At 47.3% G+C, this 27,806-nt stretch overlaps 1 protein-coding gene across 2 annotated transcripts in view; it reads left to right on the top strand.

The window, feature by feature from the left end:
* Positions 1-27,806, top strand: part of MAP4K1 (mitogen-activated protein kinase kinase kinase kinase 1) — a 90,671-nt gene that overhangs the window by 17,305 nt on the left and 45,560 nt on the right. For both annotated transcript variants that reach the window (XM_082231028.1, XM_082231027.1), the window contains exons 3-10: positions 1,375-1,465; positions 3,263-3,327; positions 14,462-14,517; positions 16,279-16,326; positions 17,761-17,803; positions 18,318-18,390; positions 19,707-19,838; positions 21,250-21,312. In XM_082231028.1, the coding sequence (XP_082087154.1) occupies positions 1,375-1,465; positions 3,263-3,327; positions 14,462-14,517; positions 16,279-16,326; positions 17,761-17,803; positions 18,318-18,390; positions 19,707-19,838; positions 21,250-21,312 (571 nt within the window). The remainder of the gene's footprint in view (positions 1-1,374; positions 1,466-3,262; positions 3,328-14,461; positions 14,518-16,278; positions 16,327-17,760; positions 17,804-18,317; positions 18,391-19,706; positions 19,839-21,249; positions 21,313-27,806) is intronic.

Genomic DNA, 27,806 nt, shown 5'->3' with positions numbered 1-27,806 from the left:
GGTGTCTCTGGAAAATAAGTTCAGGGGAGTTTTGTTAAGGTTGAACAGCTTCTGTTGATATATTTTTGATGATTTATCTCACAGGCCAATTCGTTTTGACAAGCTGAAAAACAATAATAAAGACTACTTAATAATAATTTTTATTAATTTTCAATTAAAATCCAATGATAGCCTCGTTATAACAATACCAAATTATAATACCCATCGTTCAAATACTAAATTATATAATTTAGGTGGCCTCCCCACGTGCTAGAATTGCTGGTTTGATGATTTTCTTTATTTCTGCATTCCAAAATCTTATTACTTTCAATTACATTCCAGTCACAATAATCCCTTATACAACAACGGCAATATGAGTAACTTCTGTTCGTGTCGACACATCAAATGATGTATAGGACTACAAGTAAGGCACTCAAATTCTATCCTTGTTCTTCCTGCGTGTGGCAGTTATTCTCTCCGTTATGTCTATCTTTTCCCAGTTGTTACTGTTCTCCATCATGCCTCTTTCAATAAAGACTATTGAAAAAGAAAATAAATAAAAGGGGGGGGAACAACCCTCCATTTTAAAATTTTATTTTATTTTTACAACTGTAGGTTACCTTTTACAGAGCCTGTTGTTGTTGTTTAGTCATTTAGTCGTGTCCGACTCTTCATGACCCCATGGACCAGTGCACGCCAGGCACTTCTGTCCTCCACTGCCTCCCGCAGTTTGGTCAGACTCATGTTTGTAGCTTTGAGAACACTGTCCAACCTTCTCGTCCTCTGCCGTCCCCTTCTCCTTGTGTTCTCAATCTTTCCCAGCATCAGGGTCTTTTCCAGGGAGTCTTCTCTTCTCATGAGGTGGCCAAAGTATTGGAGCCTCAGCTTCAGGATCTGTCCTTCCAGTGAGCACTCAGGGCTGATTTCCTTAAGAATGGATCAGTTTGATCTTCTTCCAGTCCATGGGACTCTCAAGAGTCTCCTCCGGCACCAGAATTCAAAAGCATCCATTCTTCAGCGATCAGCCTTCTTTATGGTCCAGCTCTCACTTCCATACATTACTACTGGGAAAACCATAGCTTGAACTATACGGGCCTTTGTTGACAAGGTGATGTCTCTGCTTTTTAAGATGCTGTCTAGGTTTGCCATCGCCTTTCTCCCAAGGAGCAGGCGCCTTTTAATTTCGTGACTGCTGTCACCATCTGCAGTGATCATGGAGCCCAAGAAAGTAAAATCTCTCACTGCCTCCATTTCTTCCCCTTCTATTTGCCAGGAGGTGATGGGCCCAGTGGCCATGATCTTCGTTTTTTTGATGTTGAGCTTCAGACAGAGCCTAGTTTGGCCCTAAAAGCACTTCCTGAATTTACTAAACATTTTATATGCCCTGCTTTCCAGATGATGACTGTGCCACTATCCAGCAAGAGATTCTGATGGTGAAGACCTGCAGCCATCACAACATCGTAGCCTATTATGGGAGCTACATACGGTGAGAAACCCCCCTGCCCTTATGGTTGGGAAAGGTCCGCCAAGAGCCCCAGCCAGGCCTAGCCGATGTCATTTCATTCCTCTAAGGCAGGCTTCCTCAACCTCGGCCCACCAGATGGTTTGAGACTACAATTCCCATCATCCCTGACCACTGGTCCTGCTAGCTAGGGATCATGGGAGTTGTAGGCCAAAAACATCTGGAAGGCCGAAGCTGAGGAAGCCTGCTCTAAGCGTTACCTTCTTGGAGAAGGGGGCTGTCAATGGCTACTGGCCCTGATAGCACCGCCATCCCATAAACCTACATTGGCTCCCAGTACGTTTCCGAGCACAATTCAAAGTGTTGGTTCTGACCTTTAAAGCCCTAAACGGCCTTGGTCCAGTATATCTGAAGGAGCGTCTCCACCTCCATCGTTCTACCCGGACACTGAGGTCCAGCTCCGAGGGCCTTCTGGCAGTTCCCTCACTGCAAGAAGTGAGGTTATGGGGAACCAGGCAGAGGGCCTTCTTGGGAGTGGCACCTGCCCTGTGGAATGTGGAATGTCAAAGAGAACAACTACCAGACTTTTAGAAGACATCTGAAGGCAGCCCTCTTTAGGGAAGCTTTTAATGTTTGATGTATTATAGTATTTTAATATTCTTTTGGAAGCCGCCCAGAGTGGCTGGGGAAGCCCAGCCAGATGAGTGGGGTATAAATAATAAATTATTATTATTATTATTATTATTATTATTATTATTATTATTATTGCCTTTGACTGGACTTAACAGTCCAGGAGTCCTTTACCTGCCACCAGGATCAGGGGTGGCCCACCTCTGAAAACCTTTAACCAGCAGTCACAAGTGGGGAGTGTGCTGCTGCCCTCAGGTCCTCCCTGTGGACAAGGGACGCGGGTGGCGCTGTGGTCTAAACCACCGAGCCTCTTGGGCTTGCCGATCTGAAGGTCGGCGGTTCGAATCCCCGCAACGGGGTGAGCTCCCGTCGCTCTGTCCCAGCTCCTGCCAACCTAGCAGTTCGAAAGCACACCAGTGCAAGTAGATAAATAGGTACCACTGCAGCGGGAAAGTAAGCAGCGTTTCCGTGCGCTCTGGTTTCTGTCATGGTGTCCCGTTGTGCCAGAAGCGGCTTAGTCCTGCTGGCCACATGATCCGGAAAGCTGTCTGCGGACAAACGCCGGCTCCCTTGGCCTGAAAGCTTGATCAGCGCCGCAACCCCATAGTTGCCTTGGACTGGATGTAACCGTCCAGGGGTCCTTTACCTTTTTACCTTTTACCTTGTGGACATCCCATAGAGTCATCTGGTTGGCCACTGGGAGAACAGGAAGCTGAGGTAGACTTTAGCCTGATCTAGCAGAGTTCTTCTTATGCTCTTACAGTGGTACCAGGATGGTGAAAGCTCTCTCTGTGTGTGTGTGTGTGCGCTGCGGGAAAGACAACTTCAATATTGCTGAGGTGCAGTTGAGATAGCCCTGATCCCCATCCCAGTCCTCCCCTGTGTACCTCATTTCACACATAGCCAGTGTGGTGTAGTGGTTAAGAGCGGTGGACTCGTAATCTGGTGAACCGGGTTCGCATCTCCGCTCCTCCACGTGCAGCTGCTGGGTGACCTTGGCCCAGTCACACTTCTCTGAAGTCTCTCAGCCCCACTCACCTCACAGAGTGTTTGTTGTGGGTGGAGGAAGGGAAAGGAGAATGTTAGCCGCTTTGAGACTCCTTCGGGTAGTGATAAAGCGGGATATCAAATCCAAACTCTTCTTCTTCTGCTACTCAATGACGAACCTTTCCATCTCTGCATTCTCACTAGGTTCAACAAGTTGTGGATCTGCATGGAGTTCTGTGGGGGAGGCTCTCTTCAAGATGTCTACCAAGGTAACACTGATTCCCTGCCCCACCAATGGTCAGAGGGAATTGGGCGTTTAGGCCTTCCTGTTGTTGTTGTTGTTGCTGTTGTTGTTTAGTCGTTTAGTCGTGTCTGACTCTTCGTGACCCCCTGGACCAGAGCACGCCAGGCACTCCTGTCTTCCACTGCCTCCCGCAGTTTGGTCAGACTCATGCTGGTAGCTTCGAGAACACTGTCCAACCATCTCGTCCTCTGTTGTCCCCTTCTGCTTGTGCCCTCCCTCTTTCCCAACATCAGGGTCTTTTCCAGGAGTCTTCTCTTCTCATGAGGCACCCAAAGTATTGGAGCCTCAGCTTCAGGATCTGTCCTTCCAGTGAGCACTCAGGGCTGATTTCCTTCAGAATGGAGAGGTTTGATCTTCTTGCAGTCCATGGGACTCTCAAGAGTCTCCTCCAGCACCAGAATTCAAAAGCATCAATTATTTGGCGATCAGCCTTCTTTATGGTCCAGCTCTCACTTCCATACATCACTACTGGGAAAACCATAACTTTAACTATACGGACCTTTGTCGGCAAGGTGATGTCTCTGCTTTTTAAGATGCTGTCTAGGTTTATCATTGCTTTTCTCCCAAGAAGCAGGCGTCTTTTAATTTCGTGACTGCTGTCACCATCTGCAGTGATCATGGAGCCTTCCTACCTGCCCCCATATTAACAACATATTAACAAAAAATATTTTTATTGATGTGAGAGCAGATATTTCATAGAATCGTAGAATCTTAGCGTTCCAACCCAGGAATCTAGTCCAATGCAGGAATCTCAGCGAAGGCATCCCTAACAGGTGGCCGTCCAACCTCTGCTTAAAAACCTCCAAGGAAGGCGAGTTCATCACCTCTTATGGCAGTCTGTTCCACTGCCGAACAGCTCTTACTGCCAGAAGGTTTTCCCAAATGTTTAGTCGGAATCTCCTTTCTTGCAGCTTGAAGCCATTGCCTCAAGTCCTACCCTCAAGAGCAGGGGAAAACAAGCATTTCCTCTAGGCCAGAGAAGGGGGACCTGCAGCTCTCCGTACATTGTTGGACTCCAACTCCCATCAGCTTCAAACAGCATGGCCAATGGGCAGGGATGATAGGAGTGTTAGAATTCCTGCTCTGTGATTGCAGTCATGGGATTGTTGTCTTTCACATGACGGTATATGTTTTGACTCCACAGAGTGGGAAGTGACGGAGACAGGATGTTTGTGTTACTGTGTTCCATGAAGTGGGACTATTGTCCTTTGTTCTTTCTCTTTGCTGTCTGATGCTAGAGAGAGAGAGGGAGCCATGTTGCAGTGCTCCGTGTGTGTTTATATGTAAATAAAGTAGATTAGCCAAAATGCTGAGTTGCTGAGGTCTGTTACGCAGGCTGCAAAGACTGCGGATCCCTAAGTGTGCCGATGTATGATGGCATCGGTCGCTGTGATGTTCAGGCTGAAGAAAGCTTTTGAAGCTGCCGAACGATCGACCGGGAGGGAGAGAACATGCCAGTCGGGCATGTGTCTCTGCCAGGGTCCTACTCGAGTGTAGGACAAGCTCCTGACAGGGAGTTGTAGTCTAACAACACCAGAAGGGCCACAGGTTCCCCCTTCCTTGCTGTAGGTTGTTCTACAACTAGTTTAAGTTGTGTCCTCTCAATGGCTGCACTTTTATATGGCTATTCTGTTTTATACTTTCTGGGGGGAAATAGGCGAATAGAAACACAGCCAAAATTTGCGTTTTCCTGAAATTTACAGTGCAGCTCTCCAACCACAGATGTGTACAAGAACACATAGGGTAAAATGTGCACAAAATGCATTTGCTGCTGTAAATAACATATAAAAATGCAATATATTAGGGGAAACCACTTTGCAAAGAAGCCTGTGTATACTAGGAGAAATTTGCACTAAAATGCCGGTGAATTTTCACAAAGACTTGCAAAGAAAATTGCAAACTGATGTGGAAATGTGAAGAACTGAATTTAAGGTTGGAAAAAAAATGAGAAACGGAAAGAAATTGAAACTGACAGACTCTTTCATCCCTAGTATCGTGGACTGGCTGGAGGCAGAGGAGTGGTATCAGCTGGGAAGTTCCCAAGGGAAGAAGGCTCAGGGCCAGGGGATTGGTGTTGAGGCAACGATGAAGGAGAAGACTGGGAGGAGGAGGTGTTGGAAGTGGAAGAGGCAACAGGATTTAGTGAGCTGGGAGAGTCTGTGGCAGAGAGCAGTCTAGAATCAGAGGCAGGAGAGGAGGGGCCCCCAGAAGCAGAGATGAGGCAGGCTGGTGAGGAAGCCAGGGAGTCTCCCCCTCCTTCTGCAGCCAGATCCCTGGTCTCTCAGGACCAGAAGAGGCATGAAGAGGGTGGAGCAAAGGCTGGCAAGACAAAGGAGCCTCAAATTGCTTAGGAAGGAACAAGGGGAGGAGGAGACAGTGAACTGTGGGAAGGTGGGGCCTTCATTTCCCATAACGGTCTCATCAGGGCAAGATCTTGTGGGAAGAGTTGCTGTGCTCACCAGGCCTGAGCTGTTTGTTTCTTTGAATAAAGTGTTAACTTCACTGACACCTTGTGAGTTATTGCTTACTTGCTCCTAATACCTAGTGTGATGGCCTGGGTTCCGGACTCGGCTGCTGAACCTGAGGAATCCCAGCCTGCACACGATTCCCTGCCTCCAGAACCAGCTGAGCCGGGGCTGGGGCATGAGCCTGAAGGGTACTCACCTGTGCTGGATCCTCAGGTGCAGGCATCAGCTGAGTCTGCTCTGGCTCCTGAGGTGATGGAGGACCCATTGCCCGCAGGTGCTCCACTCTCAGCCCCGTCAGAGGAAGCTGAGGTTGCCTCTGGGTCCAGTAACCCTCCAGCCTCTCCTGAGCTGCAGAGGCTCAGGGCAGAGAGGCAGAGGGAACTAAGTTCCCGCAGGAGGAGTGCTCGCCTCCAGGCCAGGAGAGGCGAGTCAACAGAGGATCGGGGCCGCCCTATGCCTCGGGGCAGATAAAAGCCGGCCAGCCCCAGTCCCAAGTTGCGGGAGCAACATTGTTGGAAGCCAGTTCCTGCCTGAACCCTGTCCTGCTGTCCTTCCAGAGTTCCTGACCTCACCCAACTCCCTGCCCTGCTCCCAGCTTCAGTTTTTACAGACTGCCTCCATACTGCACCTTCGACCTCAGACTGGACTCAGACCTCGCCTCTCAGTTAACTCACGGGGCCAGGACATCTAGTGACAGAGCAGAAGGACCCAGATTCAGACCTAGCCTCTCTGTGTAGGGCTGAGAAATATCTGTGTCTTTAACCCCTGAAGTAGGGATGGGAGGATCTGTCCATTTAGTCTTTCTTCGTTTCCCATTTTCTTAAATTCATTTCTCTAGATTCCCGTCGCAATTGGCGAATTATTATTTGAATCCTCATGAAAATTCACCAGCATTTGGGTGCAAACAGCTCCTATGTATGCAGTTTTGATTTTACACATTTTTGCAAGCACTTTCCCCTCATATAATGCATTTTTGTGTGTGTTATCTTCACGGACGTGTTGATTTTTATGTACACCTTCCTCCAATATTTGCATTTTGGCTGACTGGCTTGCAAAATTCAAGTAAGTGCAAATTTCACTGTATGGTTGTATTTCGGTAAACATACTGATTCTGAAAGTATGAATAAGGAATAGATCTTCCCTTAAAATGCGGACTTTTAAACCCTTGCTCTTGACAGCCATTGCAAGTCAGTGCAGAAGATTGAATTCGCACAAGGCAGGTTCCCATTTTCTGAGCAGATCACCAAAGATTTGCATTCGAAAGCAGCTGCGGGAGGTAGCTGAGGGGCGGCAGAGAGGTCCCGTCACAGATCTCCCACACCCTGTCTCTTTTGACCCTGTGGATCTCTTGACAATACTGCCAGGACAAAAACAGTGACCCTGTTAGGTTAAGTACTGCCCCTGCCACCCCCTGCCCTCCCATTTCTGTATTCTTGCATGCACATGCAGGGAGTAAGATGTGATACCAAGCCGCCTCCGTCCTGAACTGCAGAAGTGAAACTGAGTGTGGTCAATTCACTCTCTGTACCGTTTGAAACGGCACCTGTCTCTAAGGAAGAATGGGCACCCTTCCACGCACCCCCCCCGATTCCGCTTATATTGCTTTGCATCCTTGAGTCTGCTTCCGTTACTCACGAGGAGGGGCAAGACGCTATGGCTGTGCGCAAACCACACACATAAAGCACCCAAACACACAATAACATTGGGAATTGTCTGTTAAGGGCACTGGGAATTGGAGTTGTGGGAGGGGGTAAAACACAGACCCCAGCATTCCTTTTGCTTTCTGGGGTGGGTGGGAATGCACTTTCACTGTGCCTAGGACTTGTCGATCAGAAGGTCGGCGGTTCGAATCCTGACGATGCGGTGAGCTCCCGTTGCTCGGTCCCTGCTCCTGCCAACCTAGCAGTTTGTTTTTTTTTTTATAATAATTTTTATTACATTTTTTACAGAAATAACAAAGAGATCAAAAAGTAAGAAGAAAAAAAAAGACCAGAAAAAAAGGAAAAAGAAAAACACGACCATTTCGATAACTCATTTCAAATTTCCATTGGACTTCCCCCATCCCTCGCAGAATGCATTTCTTAACAATAAATTTATCAGCAAATTATATCCTTATTTCATATGTTTCTTTCTATTTTCAATTACAGTTTAAATTTAAATCTCTTGATCAATATATACTCTGAGCAATATACCATAATATCGTTTTTACCCATTTAAACCTTAATTCTTTCATAAATCTTGTCAAATTTCATAAATAATTAAGTTTTGTTACTGGGGCTAGATTCCCAATCACACGACATCTTATGTTTCATATAACTTATAATACTTTTGCAAATAGTCTTTAAATTTTTTCCAGTCCTCCTCCATTGCTTCTTCTCCCAAGTCTCGAATCCTTGCAGTCATCTCGGCTAATTCCATGTAGTTCATCAGTTGCGTGTGCCAGTCCTCCAGTGTGGGCAAATCTTGGGTCTTCCAATGCTTAGCGATAAGAATTCTTGCTGCTGTTGTAGCGTACATAAAAAAAGTTCTATCCTTTTTAGACACCTTCTGGCCGACAATGCCCAGAAGGAAGGCCTCTGGTTTCTTGGGAAAAGTGTACTTAAACACCTTTTTTAACTCATTATAGATCATTTCCCAGAAGGCCTTCAGTCTTGGGCAGGTCCACCAGAGGTGAAAGAATGTTCCCTCAGCTTCCTTGCATTTCCAACATTTGTTATCGGACAAATGGTAAATCTTAGCTAGCTTAACCGGGGTCATGTACCACCTGTATACCATTTTCATAATGTTTTCTTTCAAAGCATTACATGCAGTAAACTTCATACCGGTGGTCCATAACCTTTCCCAGTCATCAGACATAATATTATAACCAATGTCCTGAGCCCATTTTATCATTGCTGATTTAACTGTCTCATCTTGAGTGTTCCATTTAAGCAGCAAGTTATACATTCTCGATAATAACTTGGTCTTTGGTTCAAGCAACTCTGTCTCAAGTTTCGATTTTTCCACCTGGAAACCTGTTTTTTTGTCTAGCTTAAAAACCTCATTAATTTGGGCATAATGCAGCCAATTTTGCACCTTATCCTTTAGTTTTTCAAAGCTCTGCAATCTCCAGTTACCTTCAATATTTTCTATTATTTCCCAATATTTCGGCCAATAAGCCTCCATATTGGTTGTTTTCCGAGCTTTGGCCTCTATTGGTGAGATCCACCTCGGAGTTTTGCTTTCCAATAAGTCTTTGTATTTTTTCCAGACCATATATATTGCTTTTCTGACAATATGGTTTTTAAACATTCCATATGATTTACCCTTGTCATACCACAAATACGCATGCCAACCTAACGAATTGTTGAAGCCTTCCAGATCTAGGACATCAGTGTTTTCTAATAGAATCCAATCTTTCATCCAGCAGAAGGCTGCCGCTTCATAGTATAGCCTTAGGTCCGGCAGGGCAAACCCCCCTCTCTCTTTTGCATCAGTTAATATCTTAAACTTTATTCGGGGCTTTTTGCCCTGCCAGACAAACCTAGAAATGTCCTTCTGCCACTTTCCAAAGCATTCCACTCTGTCCACAATCTGCAAGGCTTGAAACAAAAACAACATCTTTGGCAAAACGTTCATCTTTATAGCTGCAATTCGGCCTAACAAGGATAATTTCAGTCTTGACCAAATTTCTAAATCTTTTTTAACTTCTAACCAACATTTCTCATAATTATCTTTAAATAGATTCAAATTCTTGGAAGACAGATTGACCCCCAGGTATTTCACTTTCTTAACAATATTTAGTTCTGTCTCTTTCTGAAACCCTTCTGTTTCCATGGCCGCTGCCAACCTAGCAGTTTGAAAGCACATCAAGTGTAAGTAGATAAATTGGTACCGCTCTGGCGGGAAGGTAAACGGCATTTCCGTGCGCTGCTCTGGTTCGTCAGAAGCGGCTTAGTCATGCTGGCCACATGACCCGGAAGCTGTACGCCGGCTCCCTCGGCCAATAAAGCGAGATGAGCGCCGCAACCCCAGAGTGGGTCACGACTGGACCTAGTGGTCAGGGGTCCTTTTACCTTTACCTATGTATAATAATAATAATAATAATAATAATAATAATAATAATAATAATAATAATTTATTTGTACCCCGCCCATCTGTCTGGGTTTCTCCAGCCACTCTGGGCGGCTTCCAACAAAGATTAAAAATACATTAAAATGTCACACATTAAAAACTTCCCTGAACAGGGCTGTCTTCAGATGTCTTTTAAATGTCAGGTAGTTGTTTATCTCTTTGACATCTGGTGGGAGGGTGTTCCACAGAGCAGGTGCCACTGCTGAGAAGGCCCTCTGCCTGGTTCCCTGTAGCTTTGCTTCTCGCAGTGAGGGAACCGCCAGAAGGCCCTCGGCGCTGGACCTCAGCATCTGGGCAGAATGATGGGGGTGGAGACATTCAGGTATACCTGCAGGTATACTGGGCCGAGGCCATTTAGGGCTTTAAAGGTCAACACCAACATTTTGAATTGTGCTCGGAAATGTACTGGGAGCGTATGTACACAACTCAATACTCCCTGATCACCTGCTCTCCCTACCCCTCTCTCAAATACAGCTTCTGATACATTACCCAGGCATTGCCTTAAGGACTAGAAACTTAAATGTCTGTTTTAAAAGGAAGGCTGAGGCTGAAAGTCCTTACAACCCGCTAAGGGATATAACAATGCAATAAAATTCAAAACACTAACTGTTCATTGCACATTTGTTCGGAATCCAATTAGAAGCATTCAGTTTAATTGATCCAACAAAATTAAAGAACGCCGTGCAGCGATACCAGATAGTCCTTTTTACATCTCTATTGCCCTCCTGCTGCCCTCTTGCCTCTTAGCGCCCCCCGGGGGGGGCAATACCACCCACTTTGTGAACCTCTAGTTTAAGTCTTAGGCTTTTTCTTGTTTTCTCCCTAATATGTGTTATGGTGGGTGGGTTTGGTCCTTGGCAATTTGAGATGTTCGTCTCCCTTCCCCCTCCCCCCACTTTGTGTTTTAGCTCAGTAGGCACAGCACAATCATAGCAGCACATTAGACAATCAAAAGCCGACCACAGCGCTTCCAATTCACACTCTTGTTTTCAACAGCTGTCCCCTCTTGACTTCCTCTCCCCCTCGCAAGCGTCCTCCTGGGTTGCTGGCGAAGAGATCAAAAGATTATATTGACTGAGGCTCCTCACATTGGGGCTCTCGGCTCCGCCCATGAGCGGATAAGCCATCTCAGTATGCGGATGATACCCAGCTCTACCTCTCTTTTAAATCAGAGCCAGTGAAGGCGGTGAAGGTCCTGTGTGACTGTCTGGAGGCGGTTGGAGGATGGATGGCGGCTAACAGATTGAGGTTGAATCCTGACAGAAGTACTGTTTTGGGGGGACAGGAGGCGGGCAGGTGTGGAGGATTCCCTGGTCCTGAATGGGGTAACTGTGCCCCTGAAGGACCAGGTGCGCAGCCGGGGAGTCATTTTGGACTCACAGCTGTCCATGGAGGCACAGGTCAAATCTGTGTTTACCAGGGCAGCTGTTTACCAGCTCCATCTGGTATGTAGGCTGAGACCCTATCTGCCTGCGGACTGTCTCGCCAGAGTGGTGCATGCTCTGGTTATCTCCCACTTGGACTACTGCAATGCGTTCTACGTGGGGCTACCTTTGAAGGTGACTCGGAAACTACAACTAATCCAGAATACAGCAGCTAGACTGGTGACTGGGGGCGGCCGCTGAGACCATATAACACCGGTCTTGAAAGACCTACATTGGCTCCCAGTACGTTTCCGAGCACAATTCAAAGTGTTGGTGCTGACCTTTAAAGCCCTAAACGGCCTCGGTCCAGTATACCTGAAGGAGCGTCTCCACCCCCATTGTTCTACCCGGACGCTGAGGTCCAGTGTTGAGGGCCTTCTGGCGGTTCCCTCATTGCGAGAAGCAAAGCTACAGGGAACCAGGCAGAGGGCCTTCTCGGTAGTGGCACCTGCCCTGTGGAACGCCCTTCCAGCAGATGTCAAAGCGATAAACAACTACCTGACATTTAGAAGACATCTTAAGGCAGCCCTGTTCAGGGAAGTTTTTAATGTATGATATTTTAGTGTTTTTTGGTTTCTATGGAAGCCGCCCAGAGTGGGGTATAAATAATAAATTCTTCTTCTTCTTCTTCTTCTTCTTCTTCTTCTTCTTCTTCTTCTTCTTCTTCTCTGTGCATCTTCTGCAAAGGGGGCAGGCGGCAGCTCTGACCCCAAGGCATTCAGATTTCGGCACCCTGGGCAGTTGTTTTGTGCACCTCTGGGACTGGGTCAGGTTTTGCAGCAAAAGTGGTGTGGAGATCTGAAGAAAGAAAGAAATGGGTTTCTGCACGCTGTTGGCACCTCAAACAAACAAACAAAGGGTTGGGCTACAGAAGAGGCAAAGAGAATTTTGCAGAGGGGGTGTCCCCCCCTGCATGTTAAATGTCTGATAGCTAAATAATGGTATAGATAGCATTAATGTTCCCAGCATAAATTCCTCTGGGAGAGCCGCAGCTCAATGGTAGATCATTTGCTCTGCATCATCATCATCATCATCATCATATTATTTATACCCCACCCAACTGGCTGGGTTTCCCCAGCCACTCTGGGCAGCTCCCACCCAAATATTAAAAACACAGTACAGCATTAATGTTATGTACTGAGTTGAATAGGATCCAAAAGGCAGCAGTCTGATTGGTCCTAGAACAATAGGGTCCAGAATGCAGCAGTCTGATTGGTCCTAGAACAATAGGATCCAGAATGCAGCAGCCTGATTGGTCCACAGGAGCCACCCAATCCAACTCCAGGTGGAAGTGAATCCACAACCTGATTGGCCTACAGGAGAATCCCGGAATTAGCCAATCACATGGGGCCCATTGTGTAAATAATGTACAGTGGTGCCCCGCAAGACGAATGCCTCGCAAGACGGAAAACTCGCTAGACGAAAGAGTCTTCCGGAACGGATTAAGTTCGTAAACCGAGGTACCACTGTGTGTGTAAATAATACCATATATCATAAGGACGCCACCGTCTCTGCTGTGCCTTCTTTCCAGAGGAAACACAGGCACCTGAAATCTCACACTACTGTGGGGATTGGGGTGGCATGGAACATTTACTGTATTTTTTGCTCTATAGGGTGCACCTAGTTTTTTGGGGAGGGGGGAATAAAGGGGAAAAATACCCCCCCCAGCCCCAAAGAGCAAAGAAGCCAAGACAGCCAGCAGGATCCATCCGGGCTTCCTCTTTAGCCACGCGCAACCTCTCCAGCCGGGAGAGGCTGTGCGTGGCTTTGGCAGAAGCCAAGACAGCGAGTGGGACGCATCCCGCTCGCTGTCTTGGTTCCTTTTTAGCCGCGGGGCTGGGGCGGGGGAAGCCTGAGCTTCCCCAGACCCCAGAACGGGTCTGGGATCGGGGGCGAGGTTGCGCGGAGCCTCACCTTCGCTCCCGGAGCTTGCTGCTATCCGCAAGCCTTCTGAGCCCGGCGGGAAAGAGTTTTCCGTTTTGGAGGTGCTTCGCAAAATGAATTTCCTATGGGCTTGCTTTGCAAGACGACAATGTCTTGCGAGTTCCTGCTGGTTCCCCCCCTTTTTCTAAGCCGCTAAGCTGCTTATCAGCTGATCCGATCAGCAGATAAGCCGCTAAAAGCCGCTAATAGCGCTAATCCGTCAATGGGCTTGCTTCGCAAGACGAAAAAACCACTAGACGAAGAGAATCACAGAACGGATTCTTTTCGTCTTGCGAGGCACCACTGTATATAAAGCAGACATTCTGGGGAACTTCCATTCCTCCTCACCACTATGAGCTGAATAAAGAGCATGAAATCCACTCTCGACTCTGAGTATATTTCAATCAAACCTTAAAAACTTCCTTAAACAGGGCTGCCTTCAGATGTCTTTTAAAAGTAAGATAGTTGCTTATTTCCTCGACATCTGATGGGAGGGCGTTCCACAGGGCGGGCGCCACTACATGCAGAACGTTCCAGGTTTAATCCTTGGCAACATCTCCAGAGGTAAGGCTGGAAGTGACTCCCTGTGCAAAATCATTGAGAGTCACTGCTGGTCAAATGTAGACACAATTATAATTGATTATTTATTTATACCCCACCTTTCCCCCCTGACAGGACTCAAGGACAGACAAAAAGACTACTGAGCTAGTTGCACTGTTATAACGCAGCTCCCAACATTCCTGTATTTTCTCATATTGGTTCGATTCTGACTTTCAGCCAGGCGTGTTTAGCGCTGCAGCATTATCTTAATTTCCGGTTCGTGATTCAATTGTGATTTTTTGTGTGTGAAGAAACGCCTTTCCTTCGAGTAACCACGGGGGTCTAGCAATGAGGGGTGCCCTCCCCATTCCCTCCAACGCCGCCTGCGTGATGCTCACGACTGAAGCGACCCCAGCTGCGCTTATTATCACCTTTGCTCATTGCTCTGATCTTCTCCTGCCCTGAACTTTGAAGACAGGGGAAATGCCTGAGGAGACATGCCAGGGATTGGCAAAGCATCTCAATGACCGCGGAGCCTCCTCTGGTCTTTCAGAATGTCAACAGCTCTATGGTTTCGGTCCTCCACTTCGGGATTAAAGATGGCGCTCACCATCTCCCCTTCCTTTTGCAGTCACCGGGCCCCTGACAGAGCCGCAGATTGCCTACGTGTGCCGAGAAACACTGCAAGTGAGTATGAACGTATGGGTGGGTCTTAGGCCACACCCCTTGGCAGCCATATTGTGGCTGGTGCCCACGGCACTTTGTCCCCCACTTGCTTTTAAGCAGTATCACACTGCCTCAATGTTTTAGAATCATAGAATCATAGAATCCTAGAGTTGGAAGAGACCACAAGGGCCATCGAGTCCAACCCCCTGCCAAGCAGGAAACACCATCAGAGCACTCCTGACATATGGTTGTCAAGCCTCTGCTTAAAGACCTCCAAAGTAGGAGACCACCACACTCCTTGGCAGCAAATTCCACTGTCGAACAGCTCTTACTGTCAGGAAGTTCTTCCTAATGTTTAGGTGGAATCTTCTTTCTTGTAGTTTGGATCCATTGCTCCGTGTCCGCTTCTCTGGAGCAGCAGAAAACAACCTTTCTCCCTCCTCTATGTGACATCCTTTTAGATATTTGAACATGGCTATCATATCACCCCTTAACCTCCTCTTCTCCAGGCTAAACATGCCCAGCTCCCTTAGCCGTTCCTCATAAGGCATCGTTTCCAGGCCTTTGACCATTTTGGTTGCCCTCCTCTGGACACGTTCCAGTTTGTCAGTGTCCTTCTTGAATTGTGGTGCCCAGAACTGGACACAGTACTCCAGGTGAGGTCTGACCAGAGCAGAATACAGTGGCACTATTACTTCCCTTGATCTAGATGCTATACTCCTATACTCCTATCTTCTTCTCTCAGCAACTCCTGAGTGGTTTAACAGTCAGGGAATGCTTGGGAGCTGTGCCTCCATAGGGAGAATAAGAGTCTCCTAACCATTCTTAGCTGTTTCATCAGTGTTTAATAAATAATAATATTTTTTTTTATTTATATCCCCCTCTCCCCAGCCGAAGCTGGGCTCAGAGTGGCTAACAACAGTAAAGTAACAAAAGCATTCTAAAAGCATTCGGTTCATTCTAAAATCAGTTCAAAATCAAATTAATAGCAACCATTGGGCTTCTGTGAGGATTACCAAAGGAGGGGGTCAGACTGCGCCTTGACCAAAGGCGTGGTGGAACAGCTCTGTCTTGCAGGCCCTGCGGAAAGATGTCAAGTCCCTCAGGGCCCTAGTCTCTTGTGGCAGAGCGTTCCACCAGATCGGGGCCACAGCCGAAAAAGCCCTGCCTCTGGTTGAGGCCAGCCTAACCTCCCTGTGGCCCGGGACCTCCAAGGTGTTTTTGTTTGAAGACCGTAAGTTCCTCCGTGGGACATACCAGGAGAGGCGGTCCCGTAGGTACGAGGGTCCTAGGCCTTATAGGGCTGGTTAAAACCAGCACCTTGAACCTGATCCTGTACTCCACCGGGGGCCAGTGCAGCTGGTATAGCACCGGGTGAATGTGATCTCGCAGCAAGGACCCTGTAAGGAGTCTCGCCGCGGCATTCTGTACCCGCTGGAGTTTCTGGGTCAGTCTTAAGGGCAGCCCCATGTAGAGCGAGTTACAATAATCAAGTCTGGAGGTGACCGCCGTGTGGATCACAGTGGCGAGGTCAGGGCGAGAGAGGTAAGAGTGCTGTGGTGCTGCTTTGAATGTATGGTGCAGATAGGGCCTTTCTGAAAAACCCAGGAGTGTCGACTGGTCCGAAAAGGTTGGCAAACCATGGTGTACTGTGTGCTTCAGAAACTATGGACAGCTTGGAGGGGCCCCTGAGAGTCTCCTGGTTCATGAGTCAAAGTTCTATTGCCCCTGTCAATAAGGATGGCTGATTCCATAATGTGGGTCTTTAATTTCACCCTCTAGGGTCTGACTTATCTTCACAACCAGGGGAAGATCCATAGAGACATCAAGGTAATAACAGATCAAAACTTGGGGCAGGGCCTAGGCAAAGCAAAACACTTATTTGTGCAGTGCTCATGGGGCAAGATTCTTAGCTACTGCAGCTTTTGTTTTTTACTCCTTGCTGGGAAATATGTCAGGCAGCGAAGGCTGCTTCGAACACAGAAAGGGCGCCATTTCCCTCCTGAAAGTGAAACAGACGGTAAGCAAAGTCTGTGAGTGTGGCCCTGGGATGGCCACACTTGTTTTAAATCATCACAGCTGTGTTTACTGAACTGCCACCTTCCCATTTGCATTCTCAAAGCATGTAAACGTTAACTGCAAAATGAACCCCACCGTGACGGAACATGGATAAAGTCAGGTTTGTAAAAGCAGCAACAGTGGCTGGTAGTCGTGGCAGGTCTCTGGCAGTGATGTCAGAGAGGCTCTCGGGAGAGGCAGAAAGGCCCCTGGCTGTCATTGGCCGAGCTGCTGTGACGCTGCAGAAGGGGCGGGGCGGTCGGAAGGTCCTAAGGCAGGCATGGCCAAACTTGGCCCTCCAGATGTTTTGGGACTACAACTCCCATCATCCCTAACTAACAGGACCGGTGCTCAGGGATGATGGGAATTGTAGTCCCAAAACATCTGGAGGGCCAAGTTTGGCTGTGCCTGTCCTAAGGAAACAAGGGGACAGGATCTAGGGAAAGAAGGGCGAGGACGTGAAGGGGGTTTGACAAGTAGAACAGAGTGACATGAAGAGGAAGTACGATAGCTCAGAGGAACAATGAGAAACACTGATATAGGAAGGAAAACCAGGTCATAAAATGTGCAAGCTGTAGTTCACCTGGTTGTTAGGGAAATAAAAAACTTAACGTGTGGGGAATTCCTACCCTTAAAGTGTGGAGAAGAGCACTGTGTGGAACCCCACTTCCACTAACTGCCTCTAAAGGCAGTGTGGTGCAATGGTTAGTGTCAGGCTAGGACCTGGAACCTGGGAGCTGAGGCTCCAGTACTTTGGCCACCTCATGAAAAGAGAAGACTCCCTGGAAAAGACCCTGATGTTGGGAAAGATGGAGGGCACAAGGAGAAGGGGGCGACAGAGGACGAGATGGCGGGACAGTGTTCTCGAAGCTACCAGTGTGAGTTTGACCAAACGGCGGGAGGCAGTGGAAGACAGGAGTGCCTGGCGTGCTCTCGTCCAGGGAGTCACAAAGAATCAGACACGACTAAAAGACTCAACAACAACAGGACCTGGGAGAGACCTGGTTTCAAATCACCCCACTAGGCTATGAAGCTCAGTAGACCTTGGGCTGTGTCACTCACTCTCAGCTTAACCTACCTCACAGGGTTCTTGTGGGGGTGAAATGAGGAGGGGGAAGAGAACCATTTACCCCCACTTTAAGCTCTTTGGATGAAAAAGGTGGGATAGAAATAAATTATTTCCCCCCCTGTCGCTTCACATTTCAGGGAGCCAATGTTCTCCTCAACGACCACGGGGAAGTCAAGCTGGGTATGTCTCACCATGTGTTTTAAGATTGCCAGATCTGCCCCAGGGTCAAATCTAAATTTGCCAGGGTCGCGTGTTAAAGGGGATGGGAATTGTAGGTCTGTGAGGGGTAAACTATAGTTCCCAAGATTCCTGGGGTGCTTTGAATGTTCTATAACAATATGAAAATGAAGGGGTTGCATCTCCAACACTGTTCCAAATCAGAGTAGACCTGCTGAAATTAATTGCCACGACTCACTCAGGTCCAGACATTGCAGTGGGTTTACTCTGAGTAATTTTTTAAAAATAATTTTTTATTAGTTTTTATTACTCTGAGTAAAATTTAGTGGGACAGACTCCTAACGTATTAAAATCAGTTAAAGTTATTTATTTATGACCAGAAGGAGATTGGGAGGTGGGACTTCTGGGTTTTCTTAAAACCCACGTACCTTTCCCCAGAATTTGAGCACTGCCCACATTAGTTGGCACATGTTGTTCCTCATTCTTCCATTTCTGTATCTTCCATCTTGCATTCCAGCGGATTTCGGAATCTCAGCTCAGCTCAGCGCCACCTTTGCCCGGAGAATGTCCTTCATAGGGACCCCTTACTGGTAAAAAGGACCAGCTGTTTGGTGGTGGTGGTGGGTGGATGTGTCGCCAACTGGCTTTTCAAAATGGGTGGTGTCTAGATTTGAAGGCAATGGGCTGCAGGGAGAGGGGAGTTTTCCTCAACCAGCCCACCAGTTCTTCCGTCAGTGTTTCTAAACCTGGGCTACAGCCTCCATCAATCCCAGACATCCTGGTCAATCGTAGAGTGGGAAGGCAGCCCCTGCAATGCCAGAATCTCAACTCAAGCATCTGTGACAGATGGCCACCCAACCTCTGTTTACAAACCTCCAAGGAAGGAGAGTCCACAACCTCCCCAAGGGAGTTCTTTCTACTGTCAAACGGCTCTTGCTGTCTTTCTGATGTTTAGTTGGAATCTCCTTCCTGGTAATTTGAATCCATAGGTTTGAGTCCTGCCCTCTGGAGCAGGAGAAAACAAGCACACTCCCTCTTCCAGGTGACAGCCCTTTAGATAACTGAAGATGGCTGACGCATCACCTCTCAGTCTCCTCTTTACCAGACTAAACATACTGAAATATACTCGGAGTCCTGCAATGATTTCATGCTTTTTATTGCAGCTTGTAAAACAGTGATTCCTTTCCCTTCCCTTTATATACATTATTTACACAATGAGTCCTGTCTGATTGGCTGATTCTGCTTCCCTCCTGGAGCCTGATTGGTCTTCTCCTGCAGGGCAATCAGTTGTTGTATTCTAGGATCCTACCTGCCTAATAGGCTGATTAACTTCCTCCTGGAGCCTGATTGGTCTTCTCCTGCAAGCCAATCAGTGGTTGCATTCTAGGATCCTACCTGCCTAATAGGCTGATTAACTTCCTCCTGGAGCCTGATTGGTCTTCTCCTGCAAGCCAATTAGTGGTTGCATTCTATGATCCTACCAGCCTAATAGGCTGATTAACTTCCTCCTGGAGCCTGATTGGTCTTCTCCAGCAAGCCAATTAGTAGTTGCATTCTATGATCCTATCAGCCTAATAGGCTGATTAACTTCCTCCTGGAGCCTGATTAGTCTTCTCCTGCAGGCCAAACAGTTGTTGCATTCTACGATCCCACCTGCCTATTGTTCTAGGATCAGCTCCTTCAACCGTTCCTCATCAGGCTTGGTTTCCAGACCTTTGATCATCTTGGTCTCCGTCCTCTGCACACCTTCCAGCTTGTCAAGTTCCTTCTTAAAGGGACGATGGGAGTTGTAGTCCAAAAAGCACCTAGAGGGCACCGAGTCAGGGAGGGCTGCGGGTGGCATGCAACGGAAGGGACTGCCTTTAATTGAAGTTGTGGTGAGTCCCGCCTTGCACATGTGTTCCAGGATGGCCCCAGAGGTGGCAGCAGTGGAACTCAAGGGCGGGTACAACGAACTGTGCGACGTTTGGTCCGTGGGGATCACCGCTATCGAGCTGGCGGAGCTTCAGCCCCCCCTGTTCGACGTACACCCTCTGCGGTGAGTTGCACATCCCTACCCTTCTCTCTCTGGGTTGTGGGAGGTGGCGCAGGGCAACCGCCTTGGTACCAATGATTTAATTGGGAGTCGTCTGAACATGAAGTGAGATCTCCAAAACCTGGGGGTGTGGTGTGTGTGGTGGTCAGGTGGGATTGCTATGAGGAATTATGAAAAATGTAGCAAGCCATTGTGTCAGCAATGAACGCATTGCTTTGACTGGGCTTGAGCCATTTGACATGATTTCTGATCGAATCCCACAAACCTCTGCACTTCTGCCATTTTCTCTCTGCCTGACAGTCACGTACAGCATTTTACACAGACCAGTTGCTTCACAAGGCATCCTGGGCCATAAAGATAGAAGATAGCTTTGATGTAGATTTTGTTAATCTTTAGGTAGCTCTTAAGGGCCAGGAAAGGGACGCGGGTGGTGCTGTGGGTTAAACCACAGAGCCTAGGACTTGCCGATCAGGAAGTCGGTGGTTCGAATCCCTGCGACGGGGTGAGCTCCCGTTGCTCGGTCCCCGCTCCTGCCAACCTAGCAGTTCGAAAGCACGTCAAAGTGCAAGTAGATAAATAGGTACCACTCCAGGGGAAGGTAAATGGCGTTTCTGTGTGCTGCTCTGGTTCGCCAGAAGCGGCTTGGTCATGCTGGCCACATGACCTGAAAGCTGTACGCCGGCTCCCTCGGCCAATAAAGCGAGATGAGCACCGCAACCCCAGAGTCGTCAGCGACTGGACCTAATGGTCAGGGGTCCCTTCACCTTTTAAGGACCAGGAAAAGAGTTCACAAGGAGATGGTAAGTACTGTCTTCCATTGCCATCCTTCCTTTCCTGTTTATGACCTTGGGGGTTTGCTAAATGCATTCCTCCTTGATTCCTGTTGTATTTACCTAAAATATGTATGCATGTTCAAAGTAGTCTTTGTAGTTAAAAGGATTTCTCTGATCTAACTTTGTAGGTTTTTTTGAAATGCTCAGAGGAAATCTGATTGGTTCTTACGAGCGCTGTCTTAAAAGTTCTTTTGTTAATAAAAGGGACCGGGGCCAGGGTGTGACAGATTATTATTCGCACTTCCTCCTAAAATCTAGCTGGCCAAAGCTCGTGTGTATCTTATTAATCAGGGTCCAATCCTTCCTCGCCTTCGGAACGCAATGGGGGGGGGGATGCTGCTGAATAAGAATTGGTGGCTCACAGTGTTGGACAGGCAGAGCTTCAAACTAGGTCCTTGCCTCTCCCTGTGACTAGCAGAATAAATTATGCAAAATAAAGGGCGGTTGTGCGGAATTCATGCCAGCAACAGAACCCAGCTTTTGTGGGTGCAGAATTCAAGAAAGGGAGCACGAGGCAAGGTGGGGAGAAGCCTGCTCATGAGCAGAGAAGGGTGCGCTTACCTCCTTGTCCCACCTCACAGGGTCCTGGTGCTGATGACGAAAAGCGGCTACCAGCCCCCCAAGCTCAAGGACAAAGCCCGGTGGTAAGTCCAATTACATGCTCAACAATTGCAGCATTGCGGCGAGGGCGAACGACCTGAGGAGTGCAGCATGTTTTGCGTTATGATTAAGATTATTCATTCAGTTTTATCAGCTGCTTGTCACCCAAAGGTCTCCAAGTGACTTATAGCACAAGGAAAGCATAAATATACCGTATTTTGCGCTCTATAGGATGCACTTTTCCCCCTCCAAAAATGAAGGGGAAATGTGTGTGCGTCCTATGGAGCGAATGCAGGCTTTCGCTGAAGCCTGGAGAGCGAGCGCGGTAGGTGCGCACCGACCCCTCTCGCTCTCCGGGCTTCAGAAAGCTATCCACAAGCCTTTGGAGCGCGGCGGGAGTTCCCGCTGGGCTCCCAAAGCTTGCGGATAGCAGCCTGCATCCCGAAGCCCGGGGAGTGCTGCACCGCGCACCCCGGGCTTCGGGCAGATAGCCGCAAGCCTGGGGAGCCCAGCGGGAGTTCCCGCCGGGCTCAGAAGGCTTGCGGATAGCAGCAAGCTCCGGGAGCGAAGGTGAGGCTCCGCGCAACCTCGCCCCCAATCCCAGACCCGTTCTGGGGTCTGGGGAAGCTCAGGCTTCCCCCGCCCCAGCCCCGCGGCTAAAAAGGAACCAAGACAGCGAGCGGGATGCGTCCCACTCGCTGTCTTGGCTTCTGCCAAAGCCATGCGCAGCCTCTCCCGGCTGGAGAGGTTGCGCGTGGCTAAAGAGGAAGCCCGGATAGATCCCACTGGCTGTCTTGGCTTCTTTGCTCTTTGGGGCTGGGGGGGTATTTTTTCCCCTTTATTCCCCCCCCAAAAAAAACTAGGTGCACCCTATGGTCCGGTGCACCCTATAGAGCAAAAAAATACGGTAAATGTTCCATGCCACCCCAATCCCCACAGTAGTGTGAGATTTCAGGTGCCTGTGTTTCCTCTGGAAAGAAGGCACAGCAGAGACGGTGGTGTCCTTATGATATATGGTATTATTTACACACACAGTGGTACCTCGGTTTACGAACTTAATCCGTTCCGAAAGACTGTTCTTAAGCTAAAGCCGTTCTTAAACTGAGGTGTGCTATCCCCTTTTTTAAAAAAATGATATTTATTAAGAGTTTTAGAATTACAGAAAAACAGAGAAGAAAAAGAAAGAGAAAAAACAAAAGAGAAACAATCCAAAATCAAACAATACAAATGGATAAAAATCAAGATCAAAAAATAAAAACAAAGCACGTAACACAACACAATCAAAAGGCAAAAATAAGCCACAAAAAATTAAAAACAAATCCAACATTCCCAAATCTTTATCTGTCATTACCTTCTTTCTTTGTCCTCCTCACTCCTCCCTTTTTTTGTATCCTAATTGTTAATAGTCACAGCAAATCCTTTCCATTTTTCATAATATTCTGTCATTACATTACCTTAATCTATTTTAACCTTATCTTACTATAAAAGACCCTAAAACTTAAAACTTAGATCTTATTTATACCAATTTCTCATAGCCATAAGATGTTCTTACATAATTCTTTTAACATTTTTGCTAAAGTCAAATAATTTCATTCCAACATTTTTCTAACATTCATCAATTTTATAGGGCAATCCTAATAATTTTTCCCCCTTCCAATCTTCATCCAGCGTCTCTTCCTCCTGGTCCCGGGTTTTGTCAGTCCTTTCTATCTCATCAATCTAGCGCATTAACCTGGTAATCTTATGTCCGAGGCCCTTGAGTCTCTTCCATGTCCCTTCCGCGGCTCTTCTTCATATTTATACCTGTACTTTACTTTGTCTCCTGCTCCTTTCACTCGTGGGAACTCCAACTTGACAGTGTTTTTGACCCTTCTCAACAAATCAATCCCTTTTCCATGCTCCACACTAAACTCCATGTGGTATTTTAAAACATGTTTCAAAGTCCCTCCAGAATTAAGAGCCCCCACAACCCCAAACATCTCACGGCCCATTGCCAGACTTGCCAAACATCTCTGCATAGGGGGGTCTATCCAACCCCCCATTTCCAAACCAAACCAAACTTTATCTTTCCAAATCTGGCTTTTTCCAAGTTCATTTGTCAGCTCCAAGTACTCATGTTTCTGCTGGGGCACAGCTCCCTCCATCTCTGGCGCCTGAGGTTCGACAACATCCTCTTCCCTCACCTGATCTGTCAGAGCACACTCCTGATTTGATTCCTGGGTGGGCTCTATATAGTTACCCACTACCTGTCCGAAATTTTCGATCGCAGCAGTCATCAAGTCCGTCTTCTCATGTAGCTGTTCCAGTAGGGCACTTGTTTTGCAGAAAGCACTCATCAGAGCTTCTGAATACATTGTTCTGCAAGGTCAGAAGTCTATTCCCACGATCGTAATCTGTTGCATCTGTAGAGCTACCCGATTCAGATTTAATAACAGTTTCACAGGCTCCCTCTAGGGGAAGAACTTCTATTTGTTCTTTTCTTTTAGAGGCAGATCTAACAACAAAGTTTCCTTTTTCAGATATTTTGTCAATATTTGTTCCTTTAAAATGCAGAAGAGAACAATGGAATCACTATGTTTCTCTTCTTTTAACTATCTGTCAAAGACGTTTGTCTCTGGTCAATGAGCTTCCCAAAGAACGTCAGTCCTGACACCCGCTCCCAGGATCAAGACGGTGGAAAATTACTTTGCTTTACACTCTTTCTGCAGGTTTAAACAGTCTGGAAAAAAATCCCCCCTCTTCTCCTGCTTCCGAAGGGGGTTCAACAACAGCTTGCAAAATGGACACTTTTCCCCTGTTTGCTTACCTCATCACCCGCTGCAATTCTGGAAGCTTCCCCCTACCACTTCTAGTATTCACTTTCACTAATTACCCAGAGCTCGGGGTGGGGGTGGGATTATGGGCCATCGTCTTATTTTGTCCTCCTAATGACCCATGGTTCCTTAGCAATAAGCAGAGCCCAGGGATTTTCATGCTTGGTAGAGTTTAGTCAGCCCTTGATTCATTCTAACTTTTAGTCAACCCTTGATTCATTCTAACTTTTTCCTGACTCCCGAGAATTACAGGTGGCTTGCACCCACAAGCTCTGGCACCTGGAGGCCTTTAACAATATATTACAGTGGTGCCTCGCAAGACGAAAAGAATCCGTTCTGTGATTCTCTTCGTCTAGCGGTTTCTTCGTCTTGCGAAGCAAGCCCATTGAAGGATTAGCGGATTAGCGCTATTAGCGCTATTAGCGGCTTATCTGCTGATTGGATCAGCTGATAAGCGGCTTAGCGGCTTAGAAAAAGGGGGGGGGAGGGAAAAAAAACCAGCAGGAACTCGCAAGACATTGTCGTCTTGTGAAGCAAGCCCATAGGAAATTCGTTTTGCGAAGCACCTCCAAAACGGAAAACTCTTTCGTCTTGCGAGTTTTCCGTCTTGCGAGGCATTCGTCTTGCGGGGCACCACTGTATACCAAAACAGTCGCAGGAAACTTCGGCAGCAGACTAGTGAAAAACTTCTCTCTCGGAAGTCGGGGGAAAACAGACCAGCCTTTACTCAGGAGTCAGCAAACTTTTTCAGCAGGGGGCCAGTCCACTGTCTCTCAGACCTTGTGGGGGCCTGGACTATATTTTGAAGGGGAAAAAATGAACAAATTCCTATGCCCCACAAATAACCCAGAGATGCATTTTAAATAAAAGCACACATTCTACTCCTGTAAAAACATGCTGATTCCAGGACCGTCTGTGGGCCGGATTTAGAAGGCGATTGGGCCGAAGCCTTCCTTCTGGGAATGATCGGAGAGGAGATTAAGAAAGAAGATTACGTAATGTTTCAGTATGCGACTGTAGCTGCCAGGATTCTATTAGTGCAAAATTTGAAAACCCCAAATATCCCGACTATCAAAGATTGGCAAATTAAATTATTTGAGTATATGGTTGTAGCAAAAATGACGCAAAACATTAGACAGCAAAAAGGTAGAAAGTTTATTGATGAATGGTCTAAATTTATAACATACAGAAACAAATTCTAGAGATATAAAAATCGCAGTAGGTGTAATATAACTCTTGCGGTGTGTAGATGTTATATAATGAAAAACTGCAGATTGGATTTAACATTCACATAACCCAAGACCGAGATGGAGGGAAGTCAACTGTTATTTATTGTAATGTTTGTTTTTTGGTTGGTTAAGGTGTTTTTGATTTGGCTGATATTTTCTTTTGTTTTTGGTATGTGTTTGTTATTGTTTCTTTTGTTGTTGTTGTTGTTTGCTAATAGAAAATGAATATATATATATATATATATATATATATATATATATATATATATGCAGGTTTTGGTGTCTTCGGGTGTCTTCCCGTGTAAGAGTCGGGGTGTCTGTGCGACGTTTCGACGAGGTCTCACTCGTCATCTTCAAGAAGCCGAAAGCACCAACCTGAAGATGACGAGTGAGACCTCGTCGAAACGTCGCACAGACACCCCGACTCTTACACGGGAAGACACCCGAAGACACCAAAACCTGCATTCCTATACCCGTGAAAATCTACGAAAGCATATATATATATATATATATATATATATATATATATATTGGCAGGGGTTCAGGAGCAGAGGCGCGGGAAAGGGAGGAAACAGAGAGTGAGGGGGAGGAGTCAGAAGGAAAGATGAGTGATGACGACGACCCGAGATCCCCGAGTCTTTCCAGTGAATCGGAAGATTCACCGAAAGGAGCGCCAGTGGGCAGAGCAGGGGGGAGACCGAGGGGGACACCCCAGAGAGAAGGAACCAGAGGGGGTTCAGAGAGCAGCAGTTGGAGATCGGGGCCAACGTCCCCAGCAGAGCGTAGTGGGGAGGAAGGGCACCAGGCATGGGGATCCGGCAGCTCACCGCAGGAGGGAGGGCATGAGTCAGGAGTGGCCACACCTCCATCGGGGAGCGAAGAAACGGTTAAGCGGAAGGTGGAAGGTTGGGCGCGCGCGCCAAGTTCAAATACACAGGAAGGCGGCACAGTAAGCAGCCCGGAAAGGGAGCCAGGTCCCAAAGCCCGCCGCAAGGAGGCAGAAGGGTCCGGGGGGTCGTCAGCGTCGGAAGAGTCTAGGAAGGAGGGGACCCCGGGGGGCAGAGGGACCCAGAGGAGGAAGGAAAGACGCAAGAGGTGGAGCAAGGCAAGGGTATTAAGTTGGTGTACAGGAGGCGGAGACTCAGACGGAGCTTCGTCGGTCTAGCTTATAAGACGTAGAGCTGCACACTGCAGTTCGGAAATGGAATCTGTAAATCAATAAAGACTTTTATAAAGTGAACGCTGGCTAGTGTGGTCCTATGTGAGCTGGGATCTGGAAGCAGCTCTGAGACACACACACACACACACACACACACATATATATATATATATATGCAGGTTTTGGTGTCTTCGGGTGTCTTCCCGTGTAAGAGTCGGGGTGTCTGTGCGACGTTTCGACGAGGTCTCACTCGTCATCTTCAGGCTGGTGCTTTCGGCTTCTTGTTACTGGAACAGAGCAGAGTCTGGTGTTTGAGTTCCTATAAATACTGTTGAGGGGTGTGGTGTATAGCCTCCAACGTTCTGGGCAGAGAGGAAGTTCCTAGATTAGTGTGCCTTTTCTTCTTTTGTTCCTTAATTACTTGAGGGATATCTTGGGTGATTTCATGAGTGATATTCTGAATATCACTGGGTGGGTCATTAATTACTTGAGGGATATCTTGGGTGATTTCATGAGTGATATTCTGAATATCACTGGGTGGGTCATTAAGTGTAGATTAGTTGCTAAAGCTCTCGTGTCTTGACCTCTTGAGCTTGTGAAGAGTTTTTCTGAGAAGATGGCTGTGCTGCATTTAGTTGTGCTCTGGCTTGGCTTCGTGTATAGGGGCGAGCTATGGTTTTGTGCCTTGTGCCAGCCAGATCTGTGTAGGGATTGTAGGGGGGTGCAGCATCCGGAGGTGCCACTATAGTTTGGTTGCTGGATGGAGTCTGTAATATGTCTGTGGAGAGGGTCTGGGTTTGGGTCTGGTGTGGTTGATTGGTGACGGCGTTCTGTGTGCCTCTGGTTCTGGTGTCGGTTTTTGTGGGGAGGGCTAATTTCCAGATGTCTGGCAGGCGGGACGTGTCGTCACGCTTGTTCATGTTGTGAGGGTGTTTCTCTATCTCGATGGCTTCCATGATTATTCTCTTGTGGTGATGTTCCATGTTAAAGAGCAATTTGGAATCTGCAAAATTAATTTCGTGTCCTGTTTCTTTCATGTGTTGGAAAAGAGAGGAAGTTTTTTCTTCTTTTTTGACGGCATTCTTGTGTTCTGCGATACGTGCATTTATTCGTCTGTTTGTTTGTCCAATGTACGTGGCTGGGCAGACTTTGCAGGGTATTTCATAGACCCCTTGGTTTTCCAGCTGGATTTTGTCTTTTGGGTTTCTGAGGATATTGGCTATTTTTTGGTTGGTGCAGAAGGCTGTTTTGATATTGTGTTTATGGAGGATTTTGCTGATTTTGTCTGTAGTGCCCTTGATATAAGGAAGGAGGGCCATGCCATTGTTTTCTTCTGT

This window comes from Podarcis vaucheri (genome assembly GCF_965113315.1).
Source record: "Podarcis vaucheri genome assembly, chromosome: 7".
In the NCBI taxonomy this organism is placed as follows: domain Eukaryota; kingdom Metazoa; phylum Chordata; class Lepidosauria; order Squamata; family Lacertidae; genus Podarcis; species Podarcis vaucheri.
Note: the sequence above shows the minus strand (reverse complement) of the source record. Positions and strands in the feature narration are given on the sequence as shown.